Source organism: Cheilinus undulatus, linkage group 23 (assembly GCF_018320785.1).
Source record: "Cheilinus undulatus linkage group 23, ASM1832078v1, whole genome shotgun sequence".
Lineage (NCBI taxonomy): Eukaryota > Metazoa > Chordata > Actinopteri > Labriformes > Labridae > Cheilinus > Cheilinus undulatus.
Window position 1 is genome coordinate 24,334,037 of NC_054887.1, and position 26,518 is coordinate 24,360,554.

The window sequence follows — 26,518 nt, forward strand, 5'->3', positions numbered from 1 at the left end:
GTCTTGTTTTGGTGTCCTTGACAACAAATAAGTGTACTTTTCATCAGCTTTTGTCACAAACAATCTAGTTTTAGCTAGTCTTAGTCTAGTCCAGCCTTTTTCAAACTGGGGTGCCTTCTAGCATTGCCACGGGGGCTTTCAAAACACTTAAAGACCCTGTAAAGTAAAAAATGAATCTGTATTTAGGTTTGTTGTATGACAGGTCACGGTGTTATGAGTCTCTAGTTTGAATTTCAGTTGAATAAAACATCTCCAATTTTATAAAATTAAGCCTCAAAATCATGAAAAATGAGGCAGTAAAATCTGCTCCAGGATGGTGTGGGCGTGTCTGTTGAACGAGCTGAAGCCACACCCACTCTGGAGAAATATGATCCTCTCAGATTTAAAAACTGTTACAATCTGAATGTTGACCTTATGATCAGAGTGCCGCTGCCCGGCTCTGTGCCAGATCAGAAACACAGTCTGTTTTCTGACTCAAATCCCTGTTATGATACTTTAAATTATTGGTAGACCTGGCCTCCTGATGTCATGAGACCACGTATTTGCCCCGCTCAAATTAAACCCAGCCAGGAAAGAGGTGAAAAACTTTTAATGGTCTAAATCTAAAATTTAGTCACATGTTGATCTCAGTGTTTTCACATGTTAACAGGAACCATATTCCAACACATAGAAAGAGGGCCCCTGACAGAAAAAAGGTTGAGAAATGGTCATCTTTCTCTTGGAACAAAAACTTAAAACCTGTTGAAAAAAACCCTGACCTGCTAGATCTGACAAAATGTTAACTTAGGCAGAGTAGTCTGCTTACAGGAAACAAAACTCGTCCTCCGTAAAAACAGTCCAATGTATCAAATGTATCTCTGTTAGCTGTGTTAGTGATGTTGACAATGGAGCGATGTAGCTAACATAGCTAAAGCTAAAGCTCAAGACTTATGGATATCTACGCTAAAATAGCTACAAAGCTTACATTAGCTACATAAGATACGTAACTATGTCCTCAACAAAGTGTATGTAGTTACAGTAGCTTTAGCTAGGATTGCTAAAGTTCACATTGCTTAAGCTCATGTTGCCAAAACTAACTTTGCTGCTTTGGCTTATGCAGTAATGCTAACTATGTAGCTAGTGTAGCTATGTAAGCTTAGCTAAAGCTAACATAGCTAAAGCACGCTATCATCTACTTCTAAATTGGATCTATACATAATTTACCTACCTACCTTTTTCTTAATGCTAAATTTCAAGGTATCAAGGTAAGAGATAACATTTGAAGTACTATCAGTATGTGATGCTTTGGTAATGTTAAGTAGATGTAATTACTTGATAGCAAACTTGCTAACATTATATTGCTAGTAATGTTAGCTAGTGTGAAATTGACATCGCTATGCTATCACGTTAGCTAACTAGCATTGGCATCTATGTAAAACTTAAACCAAGGAGGTTAGAGATTGACAAATCTCTTTGGTAAACACCTGAAGGTACAGACTCAATGCTTAATAAAGGTACAAAACACAAAGAAAGGCACACAATAACAATCATGCACATGCTCATGACCACATTACCCTGCTTATATTCCTAATCTACTCCCTTAATTCTGCATCCAGCTGTTCCTAAAAAGCACAAGAACCTAAAAAAATCACTTGCTCCTTTGAACATTAGTATGCAAATGTTTAAACAGCCACATTAATCAGCATGGATGATTTGCATAACCTTCCAGTATGCAAATAAAGTGCCTGTAAACTACGAGTGATGAAACGCTGTATCGAGCCCACACAGAGCAGAGAACATGTGGGCCGAGATGCTGCTTCTACTTTTAGGCAGCGTGGGGAAACAGCACAAAAGATCTGTGATGATGGAGGACTGTGTCTTCTGGCTGACCGCAGTACAGCTCCCTGTGTGCATATTTACTCCTCAAGGCAGGAGTTACAGAAGCTTTGACACACAGAGGCTAACTCCTCGACTGCAATGGGGTTAGACACTAGAATAAGGCATAACCTTCTATTTCCTGTCCCTGTATTTAAGGGCTGGAGGGTGACCATGAAGGCCAGACGCTGATAAATGTGTATCTCTGGGACCCTCATAATACTCTATGCAACAGATTTTTTATTTGCAGAAGGATGTGGAAAACCAAGCATCGTAATGGTGCAGGAACAACGGGAGTCACTGATGCATTGAAGTTTTATAACCCCCGGTGTCATGAGAATAAATGTCCCCTTCTGGACTCAATTTGAGCTGCGCCAAGATCTCATTGGGTAAAAAATCTACTGGAATATTTCACTTTCACCTCCTGTTGCTGACTCATGGTGATAGCCAAGCTGCAGCCTTCAGCCCTGAGTAAAAAGTGAACAAATGTGGAAAAACTGCAGTTTCTTCTGTGGCCACTAGATGACAGCTCCAAAAAAAAGTCAATCTCCAATAGACCCCATGTTAAAATTCCCAACTTAAAAGTAGAATTAACCCTCTGGGACCCTGCACGTACATGAGGACATTACATTCTGGCTTTCTCAGAATTTGATATATTTCTCAAGAAGGCCCACTGAGGTCTAACTAGTTGAGGTCTAAGTTTACTTAAAATCTTGGAAAAATTTGCTATGAAATTCTCGAGAATTTTCAAGGAAATTTGGGGAATTTGATTAGAAATTTTCAAGTATTTCCATGAGAAATTGTGGGATATATTTTAATTATTTTGGACCATTTCAGTGGAGTTTTGTGGGGAAAATTTATGTACTTAGGCATTTTAATAGGTTTCAGAATTTTGGGGGGGATATTTTTTGGGGAATTTGTTTGAAAATTTTCAGGTATTTTTTTGGAAATTTGTTTGGATGTTTGTTTGAATTGTTCTGAAATTTTCAGGCCTTTTTTATTTCAGGAACTGTATTTGAAATTTTTAGGAATCCTATATTTTTTTTCAGGAAAATTTGAGAAATGTATCTATACTTGTTGTGGAATTTTACTTGAGATTTGTTTTATCTTATTATTTTTGTAATTTAAATTTCATTTTTTGGTAATATGATGAGAAAACTTTTTAAAATTTATTTCAATATATTTTTAGAATTTTGGGGGTAATCTGTTTTGGAATTTTTTTTGTACTGAAATTTAAGAAATGTATTTGAAATTGGTGGGGGTTGGGTTATTTGAAATTTGATTTATTTAATTAAATTTGGAATGTGTGTAATATTTTGGGAATTTGAAAATAAAGCTATTTTTTATTTTTCCATTGTTATTTTATGAATTTATTTTGAGTTGAATTTATTTTGGATATCTTTATGTATTGTCATGGAAATTTTAAAAAATGGATTTTTGTAATTTTGGGGTAGGATTTAATTTGGAATTTATTTTATCTTATTTTATTTATTGGGAATCTATTTGTAGATTTTGGGGAATTTAATAAGAAGCGTTTTTTTAAAATAATTTTTGGGAATTAAAAAATATTTGGAATGTATTTGTCACTTTAGGAATTTGAGAAGAACAGTATTTTTTATTAAGTTGTTTTTATTTTAGAATTTTTTAGGTGTCTTTGCAGTTTTTATGCATTGTCATCGAAATTTAAAAATACATTTTTATTTTGGGGGATTTTTTATTTATTCATTCATTTAATTTGGAATATATTTGTAAATGTTTGATTTCTAATAATAAATTTTAAGCTTTTAAGTCTGCATGACAATTTTCAGGAATTTACATGGAATTTTGGGGGATGGGGTGATTTTTTTCTATCAGAATGTTTAGGCTTTAAACACTTAAACATTTCGAGAGTATTTGAATCAAGTTTAGGGTACTTTCATGGGATAATTAAAAACAAGAAGTAAATATGGAAATAAGAATTGTCACAGAAATTTTAGTTTTTTTTTAAGGGAATTTGTGTTGATTTTGGAGAGGAAAATTTCATGAAATTCAGAACATCTAGTGGAAATTTTGTTGATGCTTGACCTGAACAGGTCATTGTGGTCCATCATTAAAATGACTCCACCATCCATCTCAAAGACAGACACCATTTCTTACAGACTGAAGCCCCCCAACAACTGGCCAACACAGCCAAAACATCCACTCTAAAACCTATCCATTGCTGAATTTTTTAGTGCTTTGAATTTAAGTGTTCGTAGAAGGAGTTTGTTAATTTTCAAAGATACGCCTGATTAGGGACATGGTCATTTTGAGAAACATTTGGATTCTGCTTGCTAGCTGCTAGCTGCTAGCTCAGCAAACTAAGTCCCCTCTCAGACATGTTTGTGTTGTTGGTGCCCTTTTGGGGATTTTTTAAAAATACAAATACCAGACAAATAAAATATCTTGTTGTGTATCTCCGGGAAACCAATTTGGCCGTGGGCTCCAATAAATTTCTAATTCTGGTGTAAATAAGCACAGAGAATAGTTGGTTACATCAAACAACACACCACAAAACCACAGCACAAAAAGCCAGGGTTAAGTGAAGAGAGAAAAAACATGCGAATGGTCACAAACCGTGTCTTTAGAGTGGCCCGTTAGGAAGAAATAGGGGGAGCCATGCTTGTCACTTTTCATGCACATGGAGAGACTGGAAGATACCATTCCTATAGAAGGGGAAGTAACAACCTAGACCAATCAATTAGTGATAGGTCACTGAAATGGACAGAAGATAAACTAGTGTTAGTCAAGAAAGAAGAGAGAATAACTAGTCTTTTTTAACAGTATAGTAAAATACAGAACATAGCGAGTACAGACTGTAAAGACAGAAGAAATAACATGAATATAGATGAGCAAAACAATGTTATTAAGTGGCTCAAAGACAGTGAAGAGAAGGGTCTAAAAGTTAAATGAGGTAAAGAATGATCTCAAAGGCAAAGAAAAGTTGTGGATTAAAAAGTTTGGATACTTACCGTACTCTGGGACCTGCCCCGTCCCCCTCTTCAGCAGAAGACGAACCCGCCTGCCTCCAGACTTGATCAGCTCGATGGCCCTGGCATGGGTCATGTCCCGGGTGCTTTCTCCATTGATCTCAATGATTTGGTCCCCAACCTGGATGTTAGAAAGCACAAAGAAGAAAACAAGTGTGAGTTTTCAAAGTACCCTGAAAAGTTCAATCTGGTCCTAATGAAGTAGACTACGTAGAAGGGGGTGGTCAATGGATCTGGCACTACTTTCATTTTTCTACTGTCCTTGGAAGGTCGTTTCAATGGTTTCCCCCTTATTTCTTATCTTAGTTTTATTTTAAGAGGTTTTCACACATAGAGAGAGACTGCAAAAAAAGGACTGGGTCGGCTTATTTCACATTCTACCAGTCAATAGAAACTCTTTCTGCCACCGATTATAAAGATTTACATCCTGGGCTCTTAAATGTTAAATAGTGGTGGTTTATGGTTAGAGCTGCAAAAGGGGGCAACTCCATATTAAAGTACAGGTATTTAAATGTCCTTGGTGGTGTAACGGTCATGCGACTGAATGCTTTGTCCATATTTCTGAGGTTTTGACTCACTTTTTTGTTATTTTGGAAAAACAGTGCTTAGTTTTCAATGAAACAGTCCAAACTTTAATCATATTAAATGGGAAACTCCTATGATTGTTCTTAAGGCTGTAGCTTTTGAAAAGTTGCTCTGTTGTTGATTGAGGACAGCTATTTCATTATTCATTTTCAGACCAAAACAAAAGCTCCCTTTATTCCTAACCTTCCATATTTCCTCCTGCATCCATCTCCAATCCACTTCCTAAAACCGAGATTCTGCGGTCACTTTTAAGTGACAACATTTGGTTGTTATCTACTTATTCTGAGACTTTGGTTTGAAGAGTCTTTGTTCCATTTCAGTTGTACTCTTGAGATAACACTCCCTTAATTCCCCCCTATGGTGTTCAGTAGTTGGTGGGCTTTTTCTCTACCCCCCATGGTGGCAGGGCTTAGGATTAGAGAGAGAGGGGTTCATATGCTGAAATACATTCAAGAGTCTGAGTGGCACAAAAACGAGCTAAAGGATGAGCGGTCCCATCAGGGTTAAAGGGGACATATGCAAAAAACACTTTTTCAGGTTGTTCTAACAAAAATATGTACACCTGGCCTATCTACAATCCCCCAAAGTACCAGAAAAATCAATTCCCTCCACCCTCTCTTCCTCCACCTTTCAGTAAATGTGTGCTGAAACAAGCCATTCTAAGATCTCCCCCTCATGATGTCATATAGGGAGTTAGCCTCGCCCCCAGAGTCAGCAGGCCCCCCCCCCACTTGGAAGAAAGTTCCGCTCTCCTCTCCTGATCCAGAATCAGGAGAGCCACATCCATTAAGCCACATCCATTTCCTGAGAGGGGCGGAGTCAAACAGTTCAGTAACATTTAAAGCCACAGACACAAAAACAGCTTGTTCTGAGCAGGGCTGAGACAGAGGGGTTTTTAGACATACAAAAATCCAATACTGGAGTGCTTTTTCAGCAACAAACTTCGAATGCATGTTTTGGGGACCTCTGAGACCAATATTAACTTGTCAAATAAGGGTAAAATATGTGCCCTTTAACATAGAGCTGAGAGCAACAAACCTGGAGGGAGTTTCTCCTTACATTCTCCACACTACACAGTGTAAATATGATTTTTACAATATTTACATTAAGACTGTTGCACATCACCTCTTTAAGTGAATAATGCAGTCCTTTTACCTTTAAAGGCTAGGTTTTATTAAACCTGTGACAAACACTGTCTGACTGTGTAGCAGTGAAGCACAGCCAGCTCTAGATCAGAACAGACGCTGAATTTAAAGATTATGGAGAACCATTAACTCTCTTTGACAAGCTCATGTTGAGAAAGTAGCATTTATAACACCCTGCACCACTCCACATCCAGCACATAATGAAGATGAATTGATTCCATACACTTACCATTTAAATAATGAAGCTTGTGTACAATTTTAAATTACAGATGTTTTTGTTCATGTGCAGCCTTTAAGCATCCTTGTACATGGTGAACTGTGGAAATGATTGACAGAAAAACTAAACAGAGAATAAATTAGGTGCCATACTGCTACATAAAGCCTCAGGTCAAGTTCACAAAAGGTGAAAATAAGATGAGCAAATTAATGAAGCTGTTTGCATACTGAAGACTGAGTCAATTATCATGTGGCAGGTTTGCAAATGAACACAATATGGTATGATACTGAATATTAAGAAGGTTCTTTTATTATGGAAGACACCAAAGTGATTCATGAGGATCAATATGGATCCACGGTTCTTATTCTATACTTCATCTGCTTTCCCGGGAGCTGCTGTTAATAAGCATTACCATTGAACTGGTGTCACTTCTAATTAATTCGGCAGTAATTTCAACATGTCATATGGGTGGAATTAACGTGGACCCTTACTCATATGAGGACACTTTGATGAATAGGAATAATCTGGCCAGCAGCTCAGCATATTTCTACAGTGCAATCAGAACTGTTCAGACACCCTTCACTTTTTCAATTTTGTTATGTTGCAGCATTAATTATTTAAATTCATTTTTCCCCTCATTAATCTACACTCAGTAACCCATAATGAAAAGTGAAAAGAATTTTAGACATAAGTATTCAGACCCTTTACTCAGTTGAAGCTCCTTTGGCAGCAATTACAGTCTTTTTGAATACGATGCAACAAGGTTTTCACACCTGGATTGGAGGATTTTCTGCCATTCTTCAAACGCTCTCAAGCTCAGTCAGATTGGATGGGGACTGTCGGTGGACAGCCATGTTCAGATCTAGAGATGTCTGATAGGGTTCAAGTCTATAGGACATTCACAGAGTTGTCCCTTAGCCACTCCTGTGTTGTCTTGGCTGTGTGCTTAGGGTCATTGTCATGTTAGAAGGTAAACCTTCAGCCCAGTCTGAGGGTCCTGAGCATGGGTTTCTATTAAGGATGTCTCTGTACTTTCCTTTCTTCAGCTTTCCCTCAACCATGACCAGTCTCCCAGTCCCTCCTGCTGAGAAGCACCCCCATAGCATGATGCTGCCACCACCATGCCTCACTGTTGGGATGTTATTGGACAGGCTGCATGGTTTCCTCCAGACATAACTTTTAGAACTGAGGCCAAACAGTTCAATCTTGGTTTCACCAGACCAGAGAATCTGGTTTCTCACAGTCTGAGAGTCCTTCATGTGCTTTTATGGAGAGGGCTTTTTTGTGTTTGTGAGTGAGAACGTTTGTATTTGTGTTTGAGCTATGGCTAATTCTGCCCGGATCAAAGCCTCGTACTTGTGATCACGATGTGTGTCCAACAGATCCAGAAGTGAGCAAAGGTTAGTAAATTAATGCTCTGTCCATGGTTCCAGCAAGTTAAAAGTCTTGTGGCATCAAGATAGGGCTTCATGACGAGAGCATCCTTCTGATGGCAGGAAAAGAGTTGTGTATGCCTCTTCAGATATCGGTGGTCTTTCTGCAGCACTGCTGTCCACTCTTGTACTCGACCAGTTGATTGCTGACTGTGCTAAAACTTAAGCCAAAGCTGGGGAAATAGAGCAACAGTGGAAGGAAACCGATATGCTGCTTGAATGGCGGTGGAATGACCCACGAGGAGGGGTCAGGGGGCTTTTTTCACCTTGGATCCCCTGCAGAGTCTCTTCCTATCACAAAGGACACTGTCCTCTTTGTAGGTGGATCCTAGGATGATGAGTTCCTTTGTTTTTATGGCCCTTTATTCAGGATTGGCCTCCAGATTGACCAAGTTTAAATTGATGAAATCCATTAGATGGCTGATTCCCAACACTGTGCTCTTTTTAGTAGACATCTCTAGATCTGTGCCTTGCAACAATCCTGTCTCTGAGCTCTGCTGGCTGTTCCTTTGACCTCATGGCTTGGTTTTGCTCTGATATGCATTGTCAGCAGTGAGGCCTTTTATAGAGAAGTGTGGGTCCGAATACCTATGTCAATGTGATATTTCAGTTTTTCATTTGAATAAATTTGCAAAATTGTCTAAAATTCTGTTGCCCCTTTACATGATGAGGTGCTGAGTGTAGATGAATGAGAATAATTATTTTTGACTGTAGCATTGGGCTGCAACATAACACTGAAAATATGAAGGGGGTTTGAATACTTTCTGAATGCACTGTAGCACTAATACTAGTGACCTCTATCCTTTTTTGTGAGCCCTCTATGATGTACACAAGTGCAGGTCAAAAGCCAGACCCCCCTCCTTTAACACTCTCCCTCCTCAGCTCTATAAGAGACGGCTCCAAGGTTAACTAATGGGGAGGATTCATGGGGAACGGGACAAAACATGCCGGCCCAATTACGCTAACAAATGGAAAAGTCCTCGGGTAATGGCTGGGGTAATTTGAAAGTCAGGAGCGGACTCAAGCCAGAGAGAGGGGGGGGAGTCATTAGGTGTCATTACAGTGGTCTGAGGAGAGGTGGAAGGCAAGACGGTCGCCTCATTAATCCTCACCTCCTAACAGCGGAAGAGAGCAATCTCCATTTTCATCTTTAATAAAAAAGGAGGTGAGCGCTGAGAACACAGAGCATACTGTGGAAATCACTTGAAGGGAGTCGCACCGACGCCCACGCAAATTCTTTCTTTCCAGGAAAGCTCCAATAGGTGTTTAAATGAGCTGAATTATACGCGTGATAACAAATCACTTTAAACAATTTTCTTAAAAGCCTCTGTACTGCATCCTGAACCTTAAATAGATCAGTGTTATGTATTAGTTTTGGGTTAACATAGATGTGACGAGTGAGGAGTAAGGACTCAGCTAAAACTTCAACAAAGACTGCAGGGAGTCCAACTGCATGGCGGTGTTTGGTTTCTGTGCCTTAAAACGTTTCAAAGCAGCGCCGAAATCTAAAGTGACAAGCACGTCAGAGGCTTTTTTAAGCGCCGTCTCACATTTACTTAAGAGTAATGCAGATTGATTCCCTCTCTGCACATGGCGGTATGGATTGAGGATTGTTGGAGGAGGGATCAAAGTGTTCTCTGCACCTTGTTCTCAGAAAGCTTTTTTAAAGCACAGCGTGGAGTTGATTTCAGTATCCTTCCAGCTGTGTTACTGTTCAGCTGTTCACCTAAGACTAATCAGACTCAGCAGGGGGAGCGTTACCAAGTACTCAATTACATATCCAAGCTTTATGTTATTTTAAATTATCCTTACAGAAATAATAAACACAAAAGAGGAAAATAAACGGCGGCGTGTTTCTACATGACTGGAACATGCTCCTTGTCTGTGCTGCAGGCGCGCTGCTAGAGGCTACATCAGCTGCTATTAGCATAACCAGAAACTGATTTATTAATGGTAAGGAGGATGGATTGAGGATGGTAATTTGCAAGCAAAGTTATCATTCAAAAGTCAGCGGTGCTTTCTTGGATAAAGTTTCATTAATGCCCCCCTTCTTTTCTTGCTTTGTGTTAATAAACGCCTGCTACACAATTAGAATAAAGTGTGTAGCAAGTGTTATAAAGAGCATTTATCAGTGTGTTACATCCTCTTATCTTCTTACAACTCTCTGGAGATGGATGTATTTTGTACTTCATAATGCGCCTTACATTTTCATTGTACTGTATGCATGCCAGTCTATTTGACTGTGAAGCCATGCTGTTGTAGCTCGTGCAGAATGTGGCATGGCATTGTCTCACTGAAATAAACAGGGGCGTCCCTGAAAAACATGTTGCCTTGATGCAAGCATGCTGCTCCAAACCTGTGTGTATCTCTCAGTATTAATGGTGCCTTCACAGATGTGCAAGTTACCCATGCCACTGGCACTAATACACCCCGACACAATGTGGATATTCCTTTTCCTTTTTAGCCAGAAAGACTTGACTCAAGGGAAGTCACAGCTTTTCTGGATGTTGACATATCGCTTTCACTTTGCATGATAGAGTTTTAACTTATTTTATGCTGTGTTTTTGCCATTATTTTGCACTACAGGCTTTGGCTACCATGCTCTTACATTGCAAAATAGTGACAAAAACACAGAGGCTTTCTATTTATTCCTTAAACATTTTTTTGATAGTGCATACGTTTGAGCCAACATTGTTTTGTCGCCCATTTTTACCAAAAACTCACCAAATGCCAGGGAAAAACTGTACCCATCTGTTAAACTGTGTAGCCTAGCTCCCTGGCTGGTACAACCAGCATATCCTTCTTAAAGGAGCAATGCACACTGAAATCACTAGAGGCCTATGCCACTACTACTGAATATAATACTGAAATATCCCTTTAAAGCTGTATCATACAAAGAAGAAGCCATATGTAAACATGATCCAAAGCCATTGTCATCTTCTCTGGTTCAAAGTTTATTTATAATGGACTGAGGCAAAATGGAAAACTGTTCTGTGGTCAGAGGAATCAAAATTTGAAATTCTTTTTAGAAACCATGGACCGTGGCCATGGCTGTGTCCTGCAGACTAAAGAGGACAGGGACCATCCAGCTTGTTATTTGCACACAGTTCAAAAGCCTGCAACTCTGATGGTATGGGGTTGCATGAGTGCCTATGGCGTGGGTAGCTTGCACATCTGGAAAGGCACTATCAACGCTGAAATGCATGTAGAGGTTTTAGAGCAACATATGCTTCCATAAAGGGAAGACCCTGCATATATCAGCGAGAAAATGCTAAACCACATCCATCACAACAGCATGGCTTCACAGTCGAAGAGTCCAGGTGCTGAACTGGCCTGCAGTCCAGATCTTTCACCAATGGAAAACATTTGGAGAATCATAAAATGAACAATCCAGCAAAGAAGCTAAAGCTAAAATCCTATGTCAAACAAGAATGGGACAATATTCCTCTCCCAAAACTCCAATAACTGGCCTCCTCACTTCCCAGAAGTTTACAAGAACAAAGAAGGGATGCTACACAATGGTAAACATGGCCCTGTCCCTACTTTTTGAGATGTGTTGCTGTCATCAAATTTGAAATGAGCTATTTTTTATTAAATGGCAAAATGTCTCAGTTTCAACATTTGATATGTTATTTTAAAATAATTTCTTTCTGGTTTTATTTACGTTTTTCAGAGCATACCAACTTTTTTGGAAATGGGGTTGCAGTTGTTTTTCCTTATGATGACTGTAGGCATGAAACCATAGTCCTAATGTACAAACATTTTAATTTTTTTGTGGAAATATGTTCAGTAATGACGTCACTGTCCTCGGCTGGAGTAGCACCTTAAACTATTTTTTCTATTGTGCTATACAGTCCACTCTAGACAGCTATATAAGCTGTATAGGGAACAGAGAGTAGGGAGTGAGTGAGTGATGTCAGACTCTACAGAGGCTGTTATGCATCTTTTGTAGCTGTTTCAGTTCCCTGTGAATGTGTACAGGCTGGGGTCAGAGGAAAGGGTTGTAATCTGCAACTTCTGAGCACCTCTCCCACCACTGGTCTGACTTCACAGCTTGACTTTAAGTGGAGCTCCAATGAGATCCCCACCTCCTCCTCCACCTGCGTTTAAGCCCACTGGACTGCATCGACTACACCAATGAGGAGGAAAAGTAATACGTCCCCCGGGGGCATTTTGCACAAATTATCTTTGACAGGTTCATTACAGATAAGGAATGTAGAGCAGACTGAGGCTATCAGTGGCAGACGGAAAGATCGCAGAACGTGAGAGAAAGAGGAGAGAGATGTGTTGGCTACAAGATTAATTTTGTACTATACAAAGAAAATCTGCAGCAGAAGTTGCTTTTATGTTGCCAAATAAAGGGGAATGTTTTTCAGTTTTATCTTTATGAATTTAGAAAATGCTGCCTGCTTTCTTTGAGTGAGCTGTACTGTAGCAACAGTAGCTAGAGGGGGAATATTGTAGCTATGCAAACATTAAAGTGCAACTAAAGCTGGCCCTCTTAAATGTTTTATCTATCTTTATCTTTCTGAATATTATCTCTGACTAAATGCCGAGGACAGATGAGTTTTCACAAGTTGGGAGGAGACGGATTTCTCTGCTATTTTGACAGATTATTGCTCTGGAAAGTTGCTCTTGCAGTTCTGATAACATCAAACTATTACAGTGAGTGTCTGCCATGTAAGCAGAGAGACAGAAAGCAGCTGAACCTCTAAAGGGCTTCTGGTGGCGAAATCAAACGTACCCTCATCCTGCCGTTGCGGATGGCCGGTCCATCCTCGGCCAGTCGAAGGACAAACAGGTCCATCTTGTACTCCCGCCCTCCTCGGATGCTGAAACCGAAGCCTTTCACGCTTTTTTCCAGCTCCACCGTGAAGAAGTCAAAGTCCTGTGTGAGCTGGGAAGAGCAGAGATAAAGTTTCATTAAACCTGGGACAGTCAAAGGACTGAGCAACGACAGGTAAGTGAGTAAAGTCAAACAAAAACAAAACAAGGTCAACAAAACTATACTAGGGATTATACACTCACCAACCCCTTCATTAAGAATACAATTTCAACTGCTTAACATGAAGCTCTAATCAGCCAATCATATGGCAGCAACCAATACATTAAGGCATGAAAATAAAGGTTGTCTGCAGTCATGTTTCCGATGATGCGTGAATGCCAGATGGGGGGCAGAATGTGAAGAACTGCGGTTAGGAATAAAAGGGAAGCCAGTAAAGTTAGTACTTTAAAGCTCTAAATGGACAGTTATAAACAGCACAAAACATAACATTTTCATAGCATTTCTCTTCTGAAATCAGTCTCTTTAAAGTTAAACTGTGACAACCGAATTTATTTTCTGACCTGAATAATAACCACTTTTATCAAAACAACAGAAACAAATGGATCTATTTATGCTGCAATATATAACCTTTGTCAGAATGCAAAGCCCTTTCCTTAAAACAGAAATGCCTTTTTTTGTTGGTGTTGTCAACAATGTGGATGGGCACATTGAAGTAAACCATTAGAAAAGTATATGCCAGACCTCATAGCTAAGCCATCATGTGACCAAACGTCAGGATGACAGAAAATAAAGTAGAAATTGAGACAACTTTAATAGAAAAGAATAAATAACTGTGAAAATATGCATAAATGGCCAAAAAGTTGAAAAAATCGTTTAAAATATGGCAGAAAGATGTGAGGAAATGGGTTAAAAGTAGCAAAAAATGGGCACAAGTGGCAAGAAATGTCACAAAGATGGTGAGAAAAAAGGTTAAATGTTGCATAATATGGAAAAACTTGAGCGTTAAGCATAAGTTCAGTCAGGCCACGGAGTCAAGTGCTGCAATGAGATCAGCTAATCTCACACAAGCCCTCATCAGCTGACGGCCAGCTGATTTAACCCTAAGTATGCTATTGGCTAAACGCACTCATGCTGCCATATTTAAACTGCTCCAGCCTGGCTAAGCTTTGCTGCTCCCTCTACAAGCTCCTCCACCCCAGCTCCTCCTTTTTTCTGCTCCTGACTTAATCTATGTCATTCTGTTGTCATTTATGTCTTCTCTGCTCTGGGGTTCATGCTGCTTCTCTTCCTGCCTCAGGCTTTCCTTATAGACACAGGAAAGGCAGGAACATGTGCTGTTCCTGCTTAATGCTTCCCATATAGGCTCATGGAGGGGCAGGGAATCCCGGAACAGCCACATCAAATATAAATAACTGCAAAACATGGCAAAATAGGCAAAAATTATTCCAAAGGGGCAAAAAAAGTGGCAGGAATATGGTTAAAATGGGCAAAAAATGACAATTGTGGCAGAAGTTGCAAAAAGTTACAAAAAAAGTGGCAAAAATAGGCAAAAGTTGATCAAAAGTGCCTAAAAGGGCAAAATGGGTTAAAAGAGCAAAAAAGGGCAAAAATGGATTTTTAGTTGCTGAAAGTGGAAACATGAGCCAAAAATGCAGAAAAAATGGGGTAAGAGTGGCATAAAAAAGGGTTGTAAAGTGAAACAAATAGGTTGATAGTGAAAAAAAAGCAAAATAAGGCAAAAACTGGCAACAATTAGTTACCAAAAATGGGTAAAAAGGGGTGAATTTGGTTGAAAAATGTAGCAGGAATAAATAATTTCAACATCAGTACTCAATAATAGTTAAAAAACTTTTCAGCTCTAAAATAAGGAAACCGTTAGCTGGGATACTAGCACCAATGCTACTTATCTTATCTCACTCATACACTGACATCATCAATACATCTCAACTAAGGAGGGCCCTTTCTCTAGATTTATTAGAGGCCCAGCCAAATCTGTGGGCAGGCCTGCTCCACTGTGGCATGATGTCATCTGCAAAGAACCCGTTTGGAGATGCAACACTACAGTTAAATTTTTTACCTCTGGGTTTCAGTAATGGTCTGAAGTTTAAATGAATTTTCACAGGGGGCAGCAAAGGGTTAAGGAGAAAATGTATTAATTTACTGTACAGGATGTCTGTTTCTGTAGGTTATGTGTATTTGAGTCTCTGGCTGCCCCTGCATGCTGCTGTGTGAGATAAACAAGGAACAAGGAGCATGTTTTTAAGGGTTAGATCTTCAGTTTTTAGGATGCTGTTTAACAGGCTGGACAAGAGGTCTTTGGGTTGCAGCCATACAATGTGAGCATGTGTGTCTCTGTGCATCAGTGCACTGCTTTCATGCTCAGACGTCAAGACGGCAAAAGAGCAGGAGACAGAGATGGTCCAAATGCAATTTAAATTCAGTCAAGTTTTCTTATGGCTATTTTGATACAAATTTCCACCCATCACTTGGCACATAGTCTTAAAATTTATTCACTAAATGGAAAATTTACCCCCATTTGATGGCTGGCTGATGTTCATTTCAGATCCTGGACTGAATATTAACTTGCAGGGAGTTTCTTTGTCCCTGGGTATGGACTCACAGGCACACAAACAGAGCCATTTCAAAGAAATGTGTGTTGCCTGAAAGGTAGTTTATATTCACATGCCCATATTGAACTGTGGATTTAGTATTACACTGAGAATCGTTGCATACCTTGTGGACACGGTTGAGACAGTCTGGTCGTAGTATTTCTCTAACTGCTGATATGCTGGGATTTTCACAATGGATGCATCAATTCTAAATACAGTATTGAACTGTAAGAGGGTTTGCGAAATTTTATCTCTGCAGGATATTCCACAGTCAACTATAAGTGATATTATTAGAAAGTGGAAGTGTTTAGAAACAACAGCAACTCAGCCATGATGCGGAAGACCATGAGAAATCACAGAGCAGGTCAACGACTGCTAAGGTGCAAGGTGTGTGAAAGTCACCAACACTCTGCTGATTCCATAGCTAAAGAGCTTTGAAATTTCACCAGTGTTAATGTAACTGCAAAAACTGTGTGGTGGAACCTTCATGGAAGGGGTTTCCAGGGCTGAGCAGCAACATGCAAGCCTAACATCACAAAGTCCAATGCCAAGTGGAAGATGGAGTGCTACAAGGTGCACAACTCCATCTTCATGCACCAGCATACCAAGACATTTTGTGGCAACACTTTGGGGAAGGTCCTTTTCTATTCCAACAACAAAGACATGGTCTGATGAGTTCAGTGTGGAAGAACTGGGCTGGCCCACACAAAGTCCTAACCTTAACCCTACTGAGCCCCTTTGGGATGAACTGGAGTGGAGATGAATGCCAGGCCTTCTAATCCAACATAAGTGCCCGACCTCAAAAATGCCTATAGAATGAATGGGCACACACAAACTCCTACTCTCCGTCCACTTTTGTGGAAAGCCTTCCAAGAAGAGTGGAGGCTGTTATAGCTGCAAAAGGAGGCCCAACTCCATATCAAAGTACATGCATTTGAATACAACGTTGTTACAGTCCCTGTTGGTGTAATGGTTGGCAGCCAAATACTTCTGTCCTTATGGTGTATCTGTACCAAAATAATGATGAATAAGAGATCTGTGCTGAGTTTAAATTGCTCTGTCTGGTGTTGGGTCTTTGCAACAGCAGGCTAATAGACGCACCAACTCTGATATCTCACGGGCTACTCTTCAGATGAATCTGGCCAAATCACACTCATAATGCTTGTATTTCTTGGATCGATAAAAATGCATCATTGAGATGGTAACTAAACCTACTGCCAATAAATCCATGTGCAGATTATCTCTGAAATGTAAGCAAGTTGCATATGTGCCACGTAAAAAGCTGTTTTCCTTCCTATTTCAGCAAGCCTGCATGTCAACTGGCGACTGACCATAATCAACAACTTAATGCTGTAACAGGTGGCCATCAGGAACTGAATGGAAACCCCGCCAAACCGATCTGTGTGCACAATGTATTGTTGCATTCCTAATTTTCACTTACAACCATCTCTAGGGTATAAACTGGATGGTAAAATTTCAGGTTCGACCCCTCTCAATTGTTCAAAGTTAGGACCCTCAAAAAGGCCCAGTCTATCCTGGCTGATCACAGCCATCCTTTATTTCCAAGTTCAAGCTGCTACCATCCAGTCCCAGAGACAAAAAGGCTAAAAACTCCTCTGTCCCTGCTGCCATTGGCTTTTAAATGTTAAGTTGTGTGCCTGAATTATTTCTTAATGTGTGTGTTACTGTTGTATTGCACACCGTCTCTTGTGCTTCCAATTATTGTGTTGTTTATTGTGTATTTATGATCAGTCTAGATGTATGTCTTGACTGCTGGCAGCAAAACAAATTGCCCTTCACAGGGATGATGAAGTGAACCTTGAACCTTGGTCCAAAAATCAAAATATCCAGTAAGCAGCAGAGGTCAGAGGGCAGCAACCAGACTGTTTTAAGCAGATAGAAATAACCACCAAGCAGAAGAGCATCTCTGAACGTTCAACACATCAGACCTTGAAGAAGTTGGGGTAGCAGAAGACCACACCAGGTACTAGTCCTGTATAACAGGAACAGGAAATTGCACAGCAAAAGCATCAGTGTTCATTCAATTCATGTTGGAAAGAGTTAATTTTAAGTCTTTCCTATAGTGTTCATTTTTATCTCTCCCAGTGTTATTTTGTAACACATTAAAGTGAACTAACACAAAAACTTGTTAGTCCCTTTTGCTTTCAGCATTTAAAGAGAATTCTTTGTGATTTACTTTTCATACTAAATTTACTTTGTCACCCCATGTTGAATTCCTGTGACAAGGTGGGGTGGCAAACTCTATGAGATGGAGTGTCTAACTCGGTGGATAACTTCACTCATGTTGCCAAAAATCTAACATTAAAAACAACAATCAGAAACATGAGCAAAGAAAAAACACATTGAAATACATCTAAAAGACATATAAACACACTGCCCAAGGGCATCATGGGAAAACTCTGCCTACTTATCCCCCAGATTTAAAACAGCAGTGGGCAGAGCTTAGATCTGTTGATTCTCTACAGAGTTGGACTAACACTGATTGGATCAACACTCTGAACTGAAGATGATTTAACCCAGATTTAAGTTGAAATTAGACTTTGGGAGTTAAATCGTCTGAAATGTTCAACACTGAAAATCGTCACTCCAGTTTGAGCTGCGTGAGGCTACAATCCACACATGATGGCAAAAGTGGACAACAGAAGACTGGAAAAACGTTGCCTGGTCTGATGAGTCTTGACTTCTGCTGTAACGTTCAAATGTCAGAATTTAGCACAATCAATATAAACACCTACCAGGCCACCAACAACCATGGCCCGTTCAAAGTCACTTAAAACCTTTCTTCCCCATTCTGATTCAATTTGAACTCTTGTAGATCATCTTGACATGCACTGGTTGCTTCCATGTGGTTGCTACTTAGATGTTTGCATTCATGATCAGATGGACAGATATACCTAATAAAGTGATCAGTGAGTGTATGTATAACCTTATCCTGTTATATGAGTTAATAAAGGTAAACATGAAGCCACTGACATAACCTCACACTCACCTTCATTTCAAAGTAGAACCAGTTCTCCGTGTAAGTGAACTAACTGTAAAAATGCCACCCTTTAACATAAAACAGTGACTGTAAAGTCTTAAACACTCAGCAGTCCTGAAGTGATCAGTCAGCAGGTTGATAATTCTCTCTAGGCTCATCACTATGAGCAACAACTCTCACATTAGACATCAATTCTTAATGAAAAAATCCTGGTTACAGCATCTTATCTCCTTTCTCTCAAATATTCAGACTGGTGTCAGCCTCAGAGTCTAAAGATAAGAGTCTGAGAGGAATTAAGGGCAGTTTTCTGCAGTGTGAGACGTCCTTACTTGAACTGGTGGCATCCGGTACTCTGGGATGGTGAACTGCCTGGCGTCTGTAGCTAGCTGTCTGTAGTCCAGCAGCGGGGGGTGTCTGTAGTCCAGCGTTGGTGGCTGCCTGTAGTCCGCCACAGGAGGGTGCCGGTAATCCACTGGTGGCTGTCTGTAGTCCGTGAAAGGAGGCTGCCTGATGTCTGGTTTTACATCCTGCCTCGCCTTCACCTCTGACCTGTAACTAAGAGATAAATCAAGATGAGGGGAGCTTTCAAGAAAAACTGCATTCCAACCTTTTCTCAAGTGGATCTATGTGGTCTCTTTGTGGAGGCTCTTTAAATATCACATTAAAATATTAATGTTTGGAGGTACTTTAAATGAAAGACTACTGAAAATGATCATAACTCTGCTCTTTTTGATGAATGAGCAGCTAATATACAAGTTTGACTTCAACAAACCAGCTTGAAAAGTTTATAAACCTATTAGCTATCATAAAACAACAACTTTGAGCTTACAATTCCTTAGAATAATGTAAACTAAAGAGTATATTGTTAGCTAATCTAGCTTTAGACCTAGAGGAGCTAGACAGTGAGTTCAAGCCACACAGCAAGACAACTTGAGAACTGAACTTGCAAGAAAAGAAATGACTAGCTAACTTTGAAGTGTGGCTAGCTAGTGATTTATTCAGAGATACAAAAAAGAAGGCATAAAATAACAAAGTTTATTCCTGGCTTAGATTATAAAACCAATGTTGGCTAGAAGGTATTTTCTAGCTTCTTTTGCTGAAGAATTTGACAAAGTATCTTTTGCTCATGGTGCTTTCTAATATTGTTAGCTAGCCGGTTGATTCCTGGCTAATATTACGAAAGCATTAAATCAGTAACAAAGTATTATCCATGCTTATATTACTTTAGAATAACATTGGTCGTATTAGGTTCCTTGATAACATAAGCTTAACTTTATATTAGCAAAGGAGGAACATTTATCACAAACTAAAACAAGTTTAACATCATATTGGCGAGAAAGTACCATTTATTCCAAGCTAACATTTACGTAACACCTCTTTTGCAAAAAAATACTGTTTTATTTAACAAGCTAGCATAAATTTAACATAACAGGAGCAAGGAAATACTGTTTTATTAGAAGTTAACATAAATTTAACATCGAACAAGGACATGCTATTTTCTGCCAAGTTAATATTAATTCAACATCACATTGGCAAGAAATAATCATCTTATTTCAAGCTAGCATAAATTCTGCATTGTATTAGCAAGCAATTACTCAGTGTGTCTCAAATCACATACTTCTGCTGGTATTTGAGCGCTAAATTTAATGACTATTTTCACTCGTTATTAGATTCAAGTAAGTTGTAATTTGTTAAAATGGAAGAAAATGAACTTATTTTGCCTTAAATGCCTTTTTCTTGATTGAGATCTGCTGCCATTGCTAATAGCAGGTTAGCTAGTGAGCGGATGCTAACGTTAGCTAGCACGCTGGCATGCTAACAGAATAATCTGATGCATCATCAGTATGTCGCTCATTAAGGGTTACACACTCAATTCTTGTAGTATTTTGAGTGCATCAGTAGTACACAGCATTTGAGTATACTACCCAGTGTGAATGTACTCAAAATATGAAGTATTTCGCACAGAAGTATGCTACTTGGGACACACTGATTGTTTAGTTCCAAGCTAACGAATATTAAATAACACATTAGCAAGGAAAAACTGTTTCCATTCTAAGCTAACATAAATCTTACACCAAATTAGCAAGGATTAATTGTTTCTTAACCAGCATATAATGCCACATTAGCAAGGAATGTTTTATAACATACATATTATAACATACATCTGATACCAAATTACCAAGGAAGAACTGTTTATTTCCAAGCTAACACTCATTTTACATTTACATCACATTAGCAAGTCAGTACACACCAAGCTTACGTAAGTATAGCATTACATTTACTACCGAGAGTGAATTCCTACCTAATTTAACCTAGAAATTAAGTTTGCTAGGAGGTAAATTTCCTGCTGATGTTACTCTAACACTTCATTATGGAAGTTAGACTCTAGCTAACATTAGCAAGCAATTTGAGCTTTCCTGTTTTAACATGTAGCATTACTAAACCTACGATAAGCCTTTAGCATTTTTTTTTTTTTTTGCTAATATCATAGTGGCGGATGTAGAACAACTGATCAAATGTGTTGATTTCATAGAAAATAGATGCTCATGTCCCCTATATTTTTACTGACAGCCAGTTTAACTGCTAATCAAATGAAGCTGAGCATTAGTTCATGCAGGACATGGTAGTCATACCCCCAGCTGTGATCGGCTGACGGCCTGCTGATCCTGATTATCGCCTCCCAGCCCCCAAAAACAATCACAGCTCTTTCTCTCAACACAGCAGTGTATTTAAATACGACGTACTTCTCACTAATCTCTGCCTGCTTTAATGCTGATGCACCACACTGCTGCTGCTACCAAAGCTTCACCTCCTCCACCCCAGCCTCCTCCTTCATAGCATAAAACTGTTGCGCCCTCAGATTCATTTTGGCTTTCTATGCTGAGTTTGAGGTCAGAGAAATATGGCCATCTTAAGAATCTGTCATAATTACCTGAGACATGATACATTTCACATGTTGTGTTTAAGTGCACTTAGCATGCTGTGAAAATAATGCTGTCTGACAATATGCTGAGTCACTCCATGCCAGCAGAGACCACTTGTTTTCGTTCGCGATGACAGCCATTAAACAAGACTTTAGTGAAGCAATTACACATCGCATGAAATGTTTATAACAAAAAACAAGTTCCCTTGGAGGCTGGTGATGCTGAGTACAAAGAGATTTGGATGCTGTGTAAAGCAGAGGCAGTGACATTGTAGATTTTTGGACCCCTGAAGTTGTTGCTAAAATATTCAACGGATCCCTCTATAAAGAAGCAATTTAAGTAAATAATTTAGCAGTCCATAAGAGTTAAGTGATGTTATACAACAAACTAGGGAGTAAAAGAGAGGATGGGTGTGGAGTAAGGAGGGGAAGACAAGATAAGGATATTAAAAAGGCAGTGTTAGTGAGACAAAGCCAGGGAAAGGTGAAATAAAACAGTAAAAAGAGATGAAAAAGTCAATCATACCTGTGTTTTCAGAGGATGAGTGTTTTGCCCCAGAGACGGATAGAGGGCTAGTCTATAAAAATGCTTCACTGCGTCAGAAAATCAGCTGCAGATTTGACAGCATGAACATGAAACAGCTTCCATCATAACTGTTTAAAGGAACCTGTCATGCTCTGTAACCCGGGGTCCTTGTAAACAGTCTTACCTGCTCTCGTGGGTGTAGGTCTGCGGAGGGGGGGCAGGCAGCTGGGTCCCAGGGCTCTGGTGTGGGACAGGGTTTGGCTGGTTAACAGCAGGGTTTGTTTCCGTTGCTACAGCGTTTGGCTGGGAGGCTGCGGTGTTGCTCAGCTGGTTCTTAGGGCTGTGCTGCTGGGCCAGGGGGCTTTGCTTCTCTGAGCTGTGGGCTGATGGCGGGTTGCTGATTTCTGTGAGTCAAAGAGAATCACAACATGCACTTTAAAGCTTTACTCAACCCAGACAAAGTCTTTTTTGGAGGGTTAAATCAGCATAAATAGATTATTAGGGTTCTTAGCTGCAGCTTGTAAACACAGCAGTGAAGAACTATGACCTTATAAAGTTGATATGGTGAATTAAATATTTACACATTCAGCAGACATGAAGCAACATTTGCATTCAGCGCTATTTTGGGTGTCTACTGACTCCTCAGGGATATATCTGGATGTTCAGCTTCTAAATACTTCAGTTGTGTTTACCAGACAGCAGAAGCAGGTTGCAGTGAGAGGGTGAAGAGCTTTATCTCCTACTTGAGCTAAAAATTACCAGGATGAAAGCAGAGGGAGCAAGCAAAAGGGAAAAATTGCAGGACAAAAAATAAACCTGAGCTCCTCCTACGTCCCAGAGTCCTCATATGGGTTCCTTGGACCATTACTCTTGATTTGCTGAACTTAAACCTCTTAGCCTCAGTCGTGGACATTTGTCTGCCAACTTGTGATCAAAAAAGCATATTACAACCATCAGTGTCCATTCAGTATGGCTCTTCAAATTTTATGAATATAACTTTGGACGTTTGTTGTTTGATATTACTGCAAATTTGATGAGTTTTGTCAAAAGTAATGAGCGACAACACTTTCACAACACTCATTTCTAGAGAATATTTAATAATATATAGGGAAAGACTGATAAATGCAACAGAAGGAGAAACTCTGATGCAGACAAAAAGGACTTTCAGGAGATATGATGCATTATCTACTATTTATGTTGCAGCACCGCCTTGTTTAAGTGGTTAAATAAAGTTGTATTTAGGCCGTTCTACCAAAAATTGTGCTATAAATGGTCCAAAAACAGAACTGCTGAACAATACTGAGCCATTGTCTCATGAAGCACAAAAATCTATTTCAGATAATTTGAAGCTGAATTTACATTAGATACTCATTTATAAGCTACTTTGTGAGGTGGGCATCCCAGACCTAAACCTCTGAATTCTATTTCATGGCAATAATAGTGTCACATTTTTTAATGCTTAATATTCTTTTGCATTTTTCAAAAACAAAAAAACTCTTGGATGTATTTAAAAAAGAAGCAAGAGAAAAACTAGGGATGTCAAAGATTCAAATTTTTGATTGCTATTAATCTCAGGATTTCATATTAATCGCAGCCTTTTTATTGCATTTTAGAACTGATTTTTTTGCAGTCTTAGACTTAGGGTAATTGGCAGTTAGCCTTTAGGTAGCTCTTGCTAATCGTGCACTGTTATTGCTTATTTGTACATCTTCATATTGCACTTTTGCATTACTTGGTAGTAATTTTCCTTTTTCCGTATGAGCTCTGGACTGATTTTTTGTTAGTGATTTTGTGTATGTGTCTGGTGTTTCTTATATTGTGTTTTTTTTTTTTTTTTTTAATCATGTCAGACTTTTAGGTCTTTAATTGGGTCTTATTTCACTGCTGATGTTGTCTTTGTGTACCTTGTCTTTTGTCTGCTCCGGCTGCAAAACTAATTTCCCTTCGTGGGACAACAAAGAGAACCAGAATCTGAATAATCAAAGTTTGTTGAAAGACACATAAAAACATGTGATTAATGGTGATTAAAAAACTTAGTGCCCTAATTGTAGTTTGTAGTTAATTACAATTTATGTGATCAATTTATGCGATTTATGTGATCAATCTTGACAGCCCTAAAAAACACATATTTATTTCAAAGATGTTTTTAACCACAAAAGTCTGTGCACCACATTTACAGAGGCTGTTGTCCTCAAAGTGGACCCACATGCAATCTGCCCTTTGTTTCCCCATTTTCTGACTCTTTCCCTTCTCCTACCAACATTAAAAGCACAAAAAAATTATCTTTTAAAAATTCACAAGTGAATATTAAAAACAAACTACAGTCAAAAACTTTGGAGGAGACCTTTACTCTAGCTTGAAGTATTGATTTTATAAAGGGCACCAAATGCAATGCATGAAACATAAAAAGCAGGATTCAGTAAGGAGGAAAATTAACATCATTAAAATTCATTAAAAACAACCAACAGTTTTCTTGTTTTAAACTTGTGTCTACACAAATAATAAAATCCATAAATAAAGTGGATTAATAAATTCATGAGCAGTGTCTGAAAAAAAAGCACTTTCACATACACTATATGGACAAAAGTATTCGGCCCCGTGACCATTATCCAAACAGAGACTGTTATTACATTATGTTTAAAGTGCCTGTAAAGTAAATCAAAACTCTGTGTCTTAACATTAGATATGTGGGAATAAGGTTGCTGTAAACATGTGAAAACACAGAGATCTACATGTGACTGAATTTTGGATTTAAATCCTGGCTGGGTGTGATGATTCAATGTAGTTTTTGTTGTTTGTTGCTCTCTCTCCCCCTCACTTTCTGTTTTTTCTGCAGCGTCTGTGTGAGGCAAGGTGAGGCTGACTCTGCTGCAGCAGCTGATTAGGCATACCTGTGGTCACCCAGCTAATCAAGCTCCCTTTAAAAGCCTGGTCTGAACTCCACTTCACTGCCAGATAATTCCATCTTTTAAGATAGCTGGCTGCTTACTCTGTTTCCCCATTGTTTATGAGAATTTTTGAACCTTGAGGATTTTTTGTCATACCTGTGTTTACATCTCCTGTGCTCAGGTTCTACAGTGTGCTGTTGCTGCAGCTTCGAAGATTTTTTTGCCTCACCAGCCTGAACCCTGCCTCCACAGCCTGCTAAACTTTTTGTTTGTTAATAAACTTTTTGCTTGAGAAATCTGCCAGCCTCCACCTCTGCTTTTGGGGTCCAATTTGAGTAAACTGGGTTTAATTTGGGCGGGGCAAATATGTGGACTGGCGATGTCACCGACCTCCAATGGGGAACAACCCTGCCCCCTAACGCTACAATGATATAAAATCACTGAGTAGTTCATGTCAGTACAGTCTGTTTTTAGCTGATGCCACTGCCTTCATTGAAAGGTAAAGACACTGTAAAGTGATATTAAATCTGTATTTATGTGTGTTGTATGATAGGCCACTGTGTTATAAACCCTTAGGTCAAATTTCAGTCAGATAAAGGATTTCTAAGTTTATAAACAGCTAAGCAGCTAAGCCTCAAAATCGTGAAAATAAAGCCATAAATTCTGCTCCAGGATGCTATGGGCGTGTCAGTTAAATGAGCTGAAGCCACGCCCACTCAGGTTAAATACGATTCTCTCAAATTTAATAGATATAATGCTTTAAATGATTCATGGGCCACTGTGGCTGATAGAGTTGGTAAATTTACCTCACAATGAACAAAAACTGCATTTAACTGACTGTTAACTTTCAATAAAGGCAGTGACATCAGCTAACAACAGACTGTACTTGATTCTATATTGTAGTGTTAGCAGAGACACATGCTGTGTTTTCACATGTATACAGCAACCTTATTCCAACATATCTGTGTGTTAAGACACAAATTTTAGATTTCACTTTACAAGGCCCTTAACAGCAAGCTAAATGCTGTGTTTTCTGTTCATTGTGAGGTAAATTTTCCAAATCTATAAGTCACAAAGGGCTAGAATTCATTTAAAGCATCATAACAGAGACACTTGAGCCAGAAAACAGAATTTGTCTCTGCTCTGGCACAGAGCAGAGCATGAGTGCTTTCATGCTTTCATCCACTCAGGTTGTAGCATTTTTTAATGCTGCGTTCCAGGCAACCTGTAACTCGGAAATTTCCCAGTTGAAATCTCCGAGTTCCGACCTGAAAGGCAAATTATGACTTCAGTTTGAGCGCAAGGAATTCCGGTATGTAAACAAACCAACATGGCTGACATTATAAGATTTATGCTTAATCATTTCAATCACCAAAGGAGCCTGCAACTTGCTCATGTGGGTGAAACGGAGGAGGGGAAACGGCTCATAAGGTAACAGAAGCTTATACTTTACATTTTACGGTATTTGTCGTTATTTTGAAACGTATTTTGTATTGATTAATGCACTGAAAACTAGCCAACGCCAGAGCAGCTGCCAATGATG

At 39.2% G+C, this 26,518-nt stretch overlaps 1 protein-coding gene across 9 annotated transcripts in view; it reads right to left on the reverse strand.

Annotated features, from left to right (window-relative positions):
- The window catches only part of magi2a (membrane associated guanylate kinase, WW and PDZ domain containing 2a), a 416,404-nt gene that overhangs the window by 7,242 nt on the left and 382,644 nt on the right, over nucleotides 1-26,518 (reverse strand). For 5 of the 9 annotated variants that reach the window (XM_041780617.1, XM_041780616.1, XM_041780615.1 and 2 more), the window contains 4 exons: nucleotides 22,272-22,491; nucleotides 18,968-19,193; nucleotides 12,987-13,139; nucleotides 4,845-4,983 (listed from right to left, as the gene is read on the reverse strand). In XM_041780617.1, the coding sequence (XP_041636551.1) occupies nucleotides 4,845-4,983; nucleotides 12,987-13,139; nucleotides 18,968-19,193; nucleotides 22,272-22,491 (738 nt within the window). Of the gene's footprint in view, nucleotides 1-4,449; nucleotides 4,984-12,986; nucleotides 13,140-18,967; nucleotides 19,194-22,271; nucleotides 22,492-26,518 lie in introns of all 9 variants that reach the window. The other 4 variants (XR_005991556.1, XM_041780620.1, XR_005991555.1 and 1 more) reach the window with 4 other exon arrangements.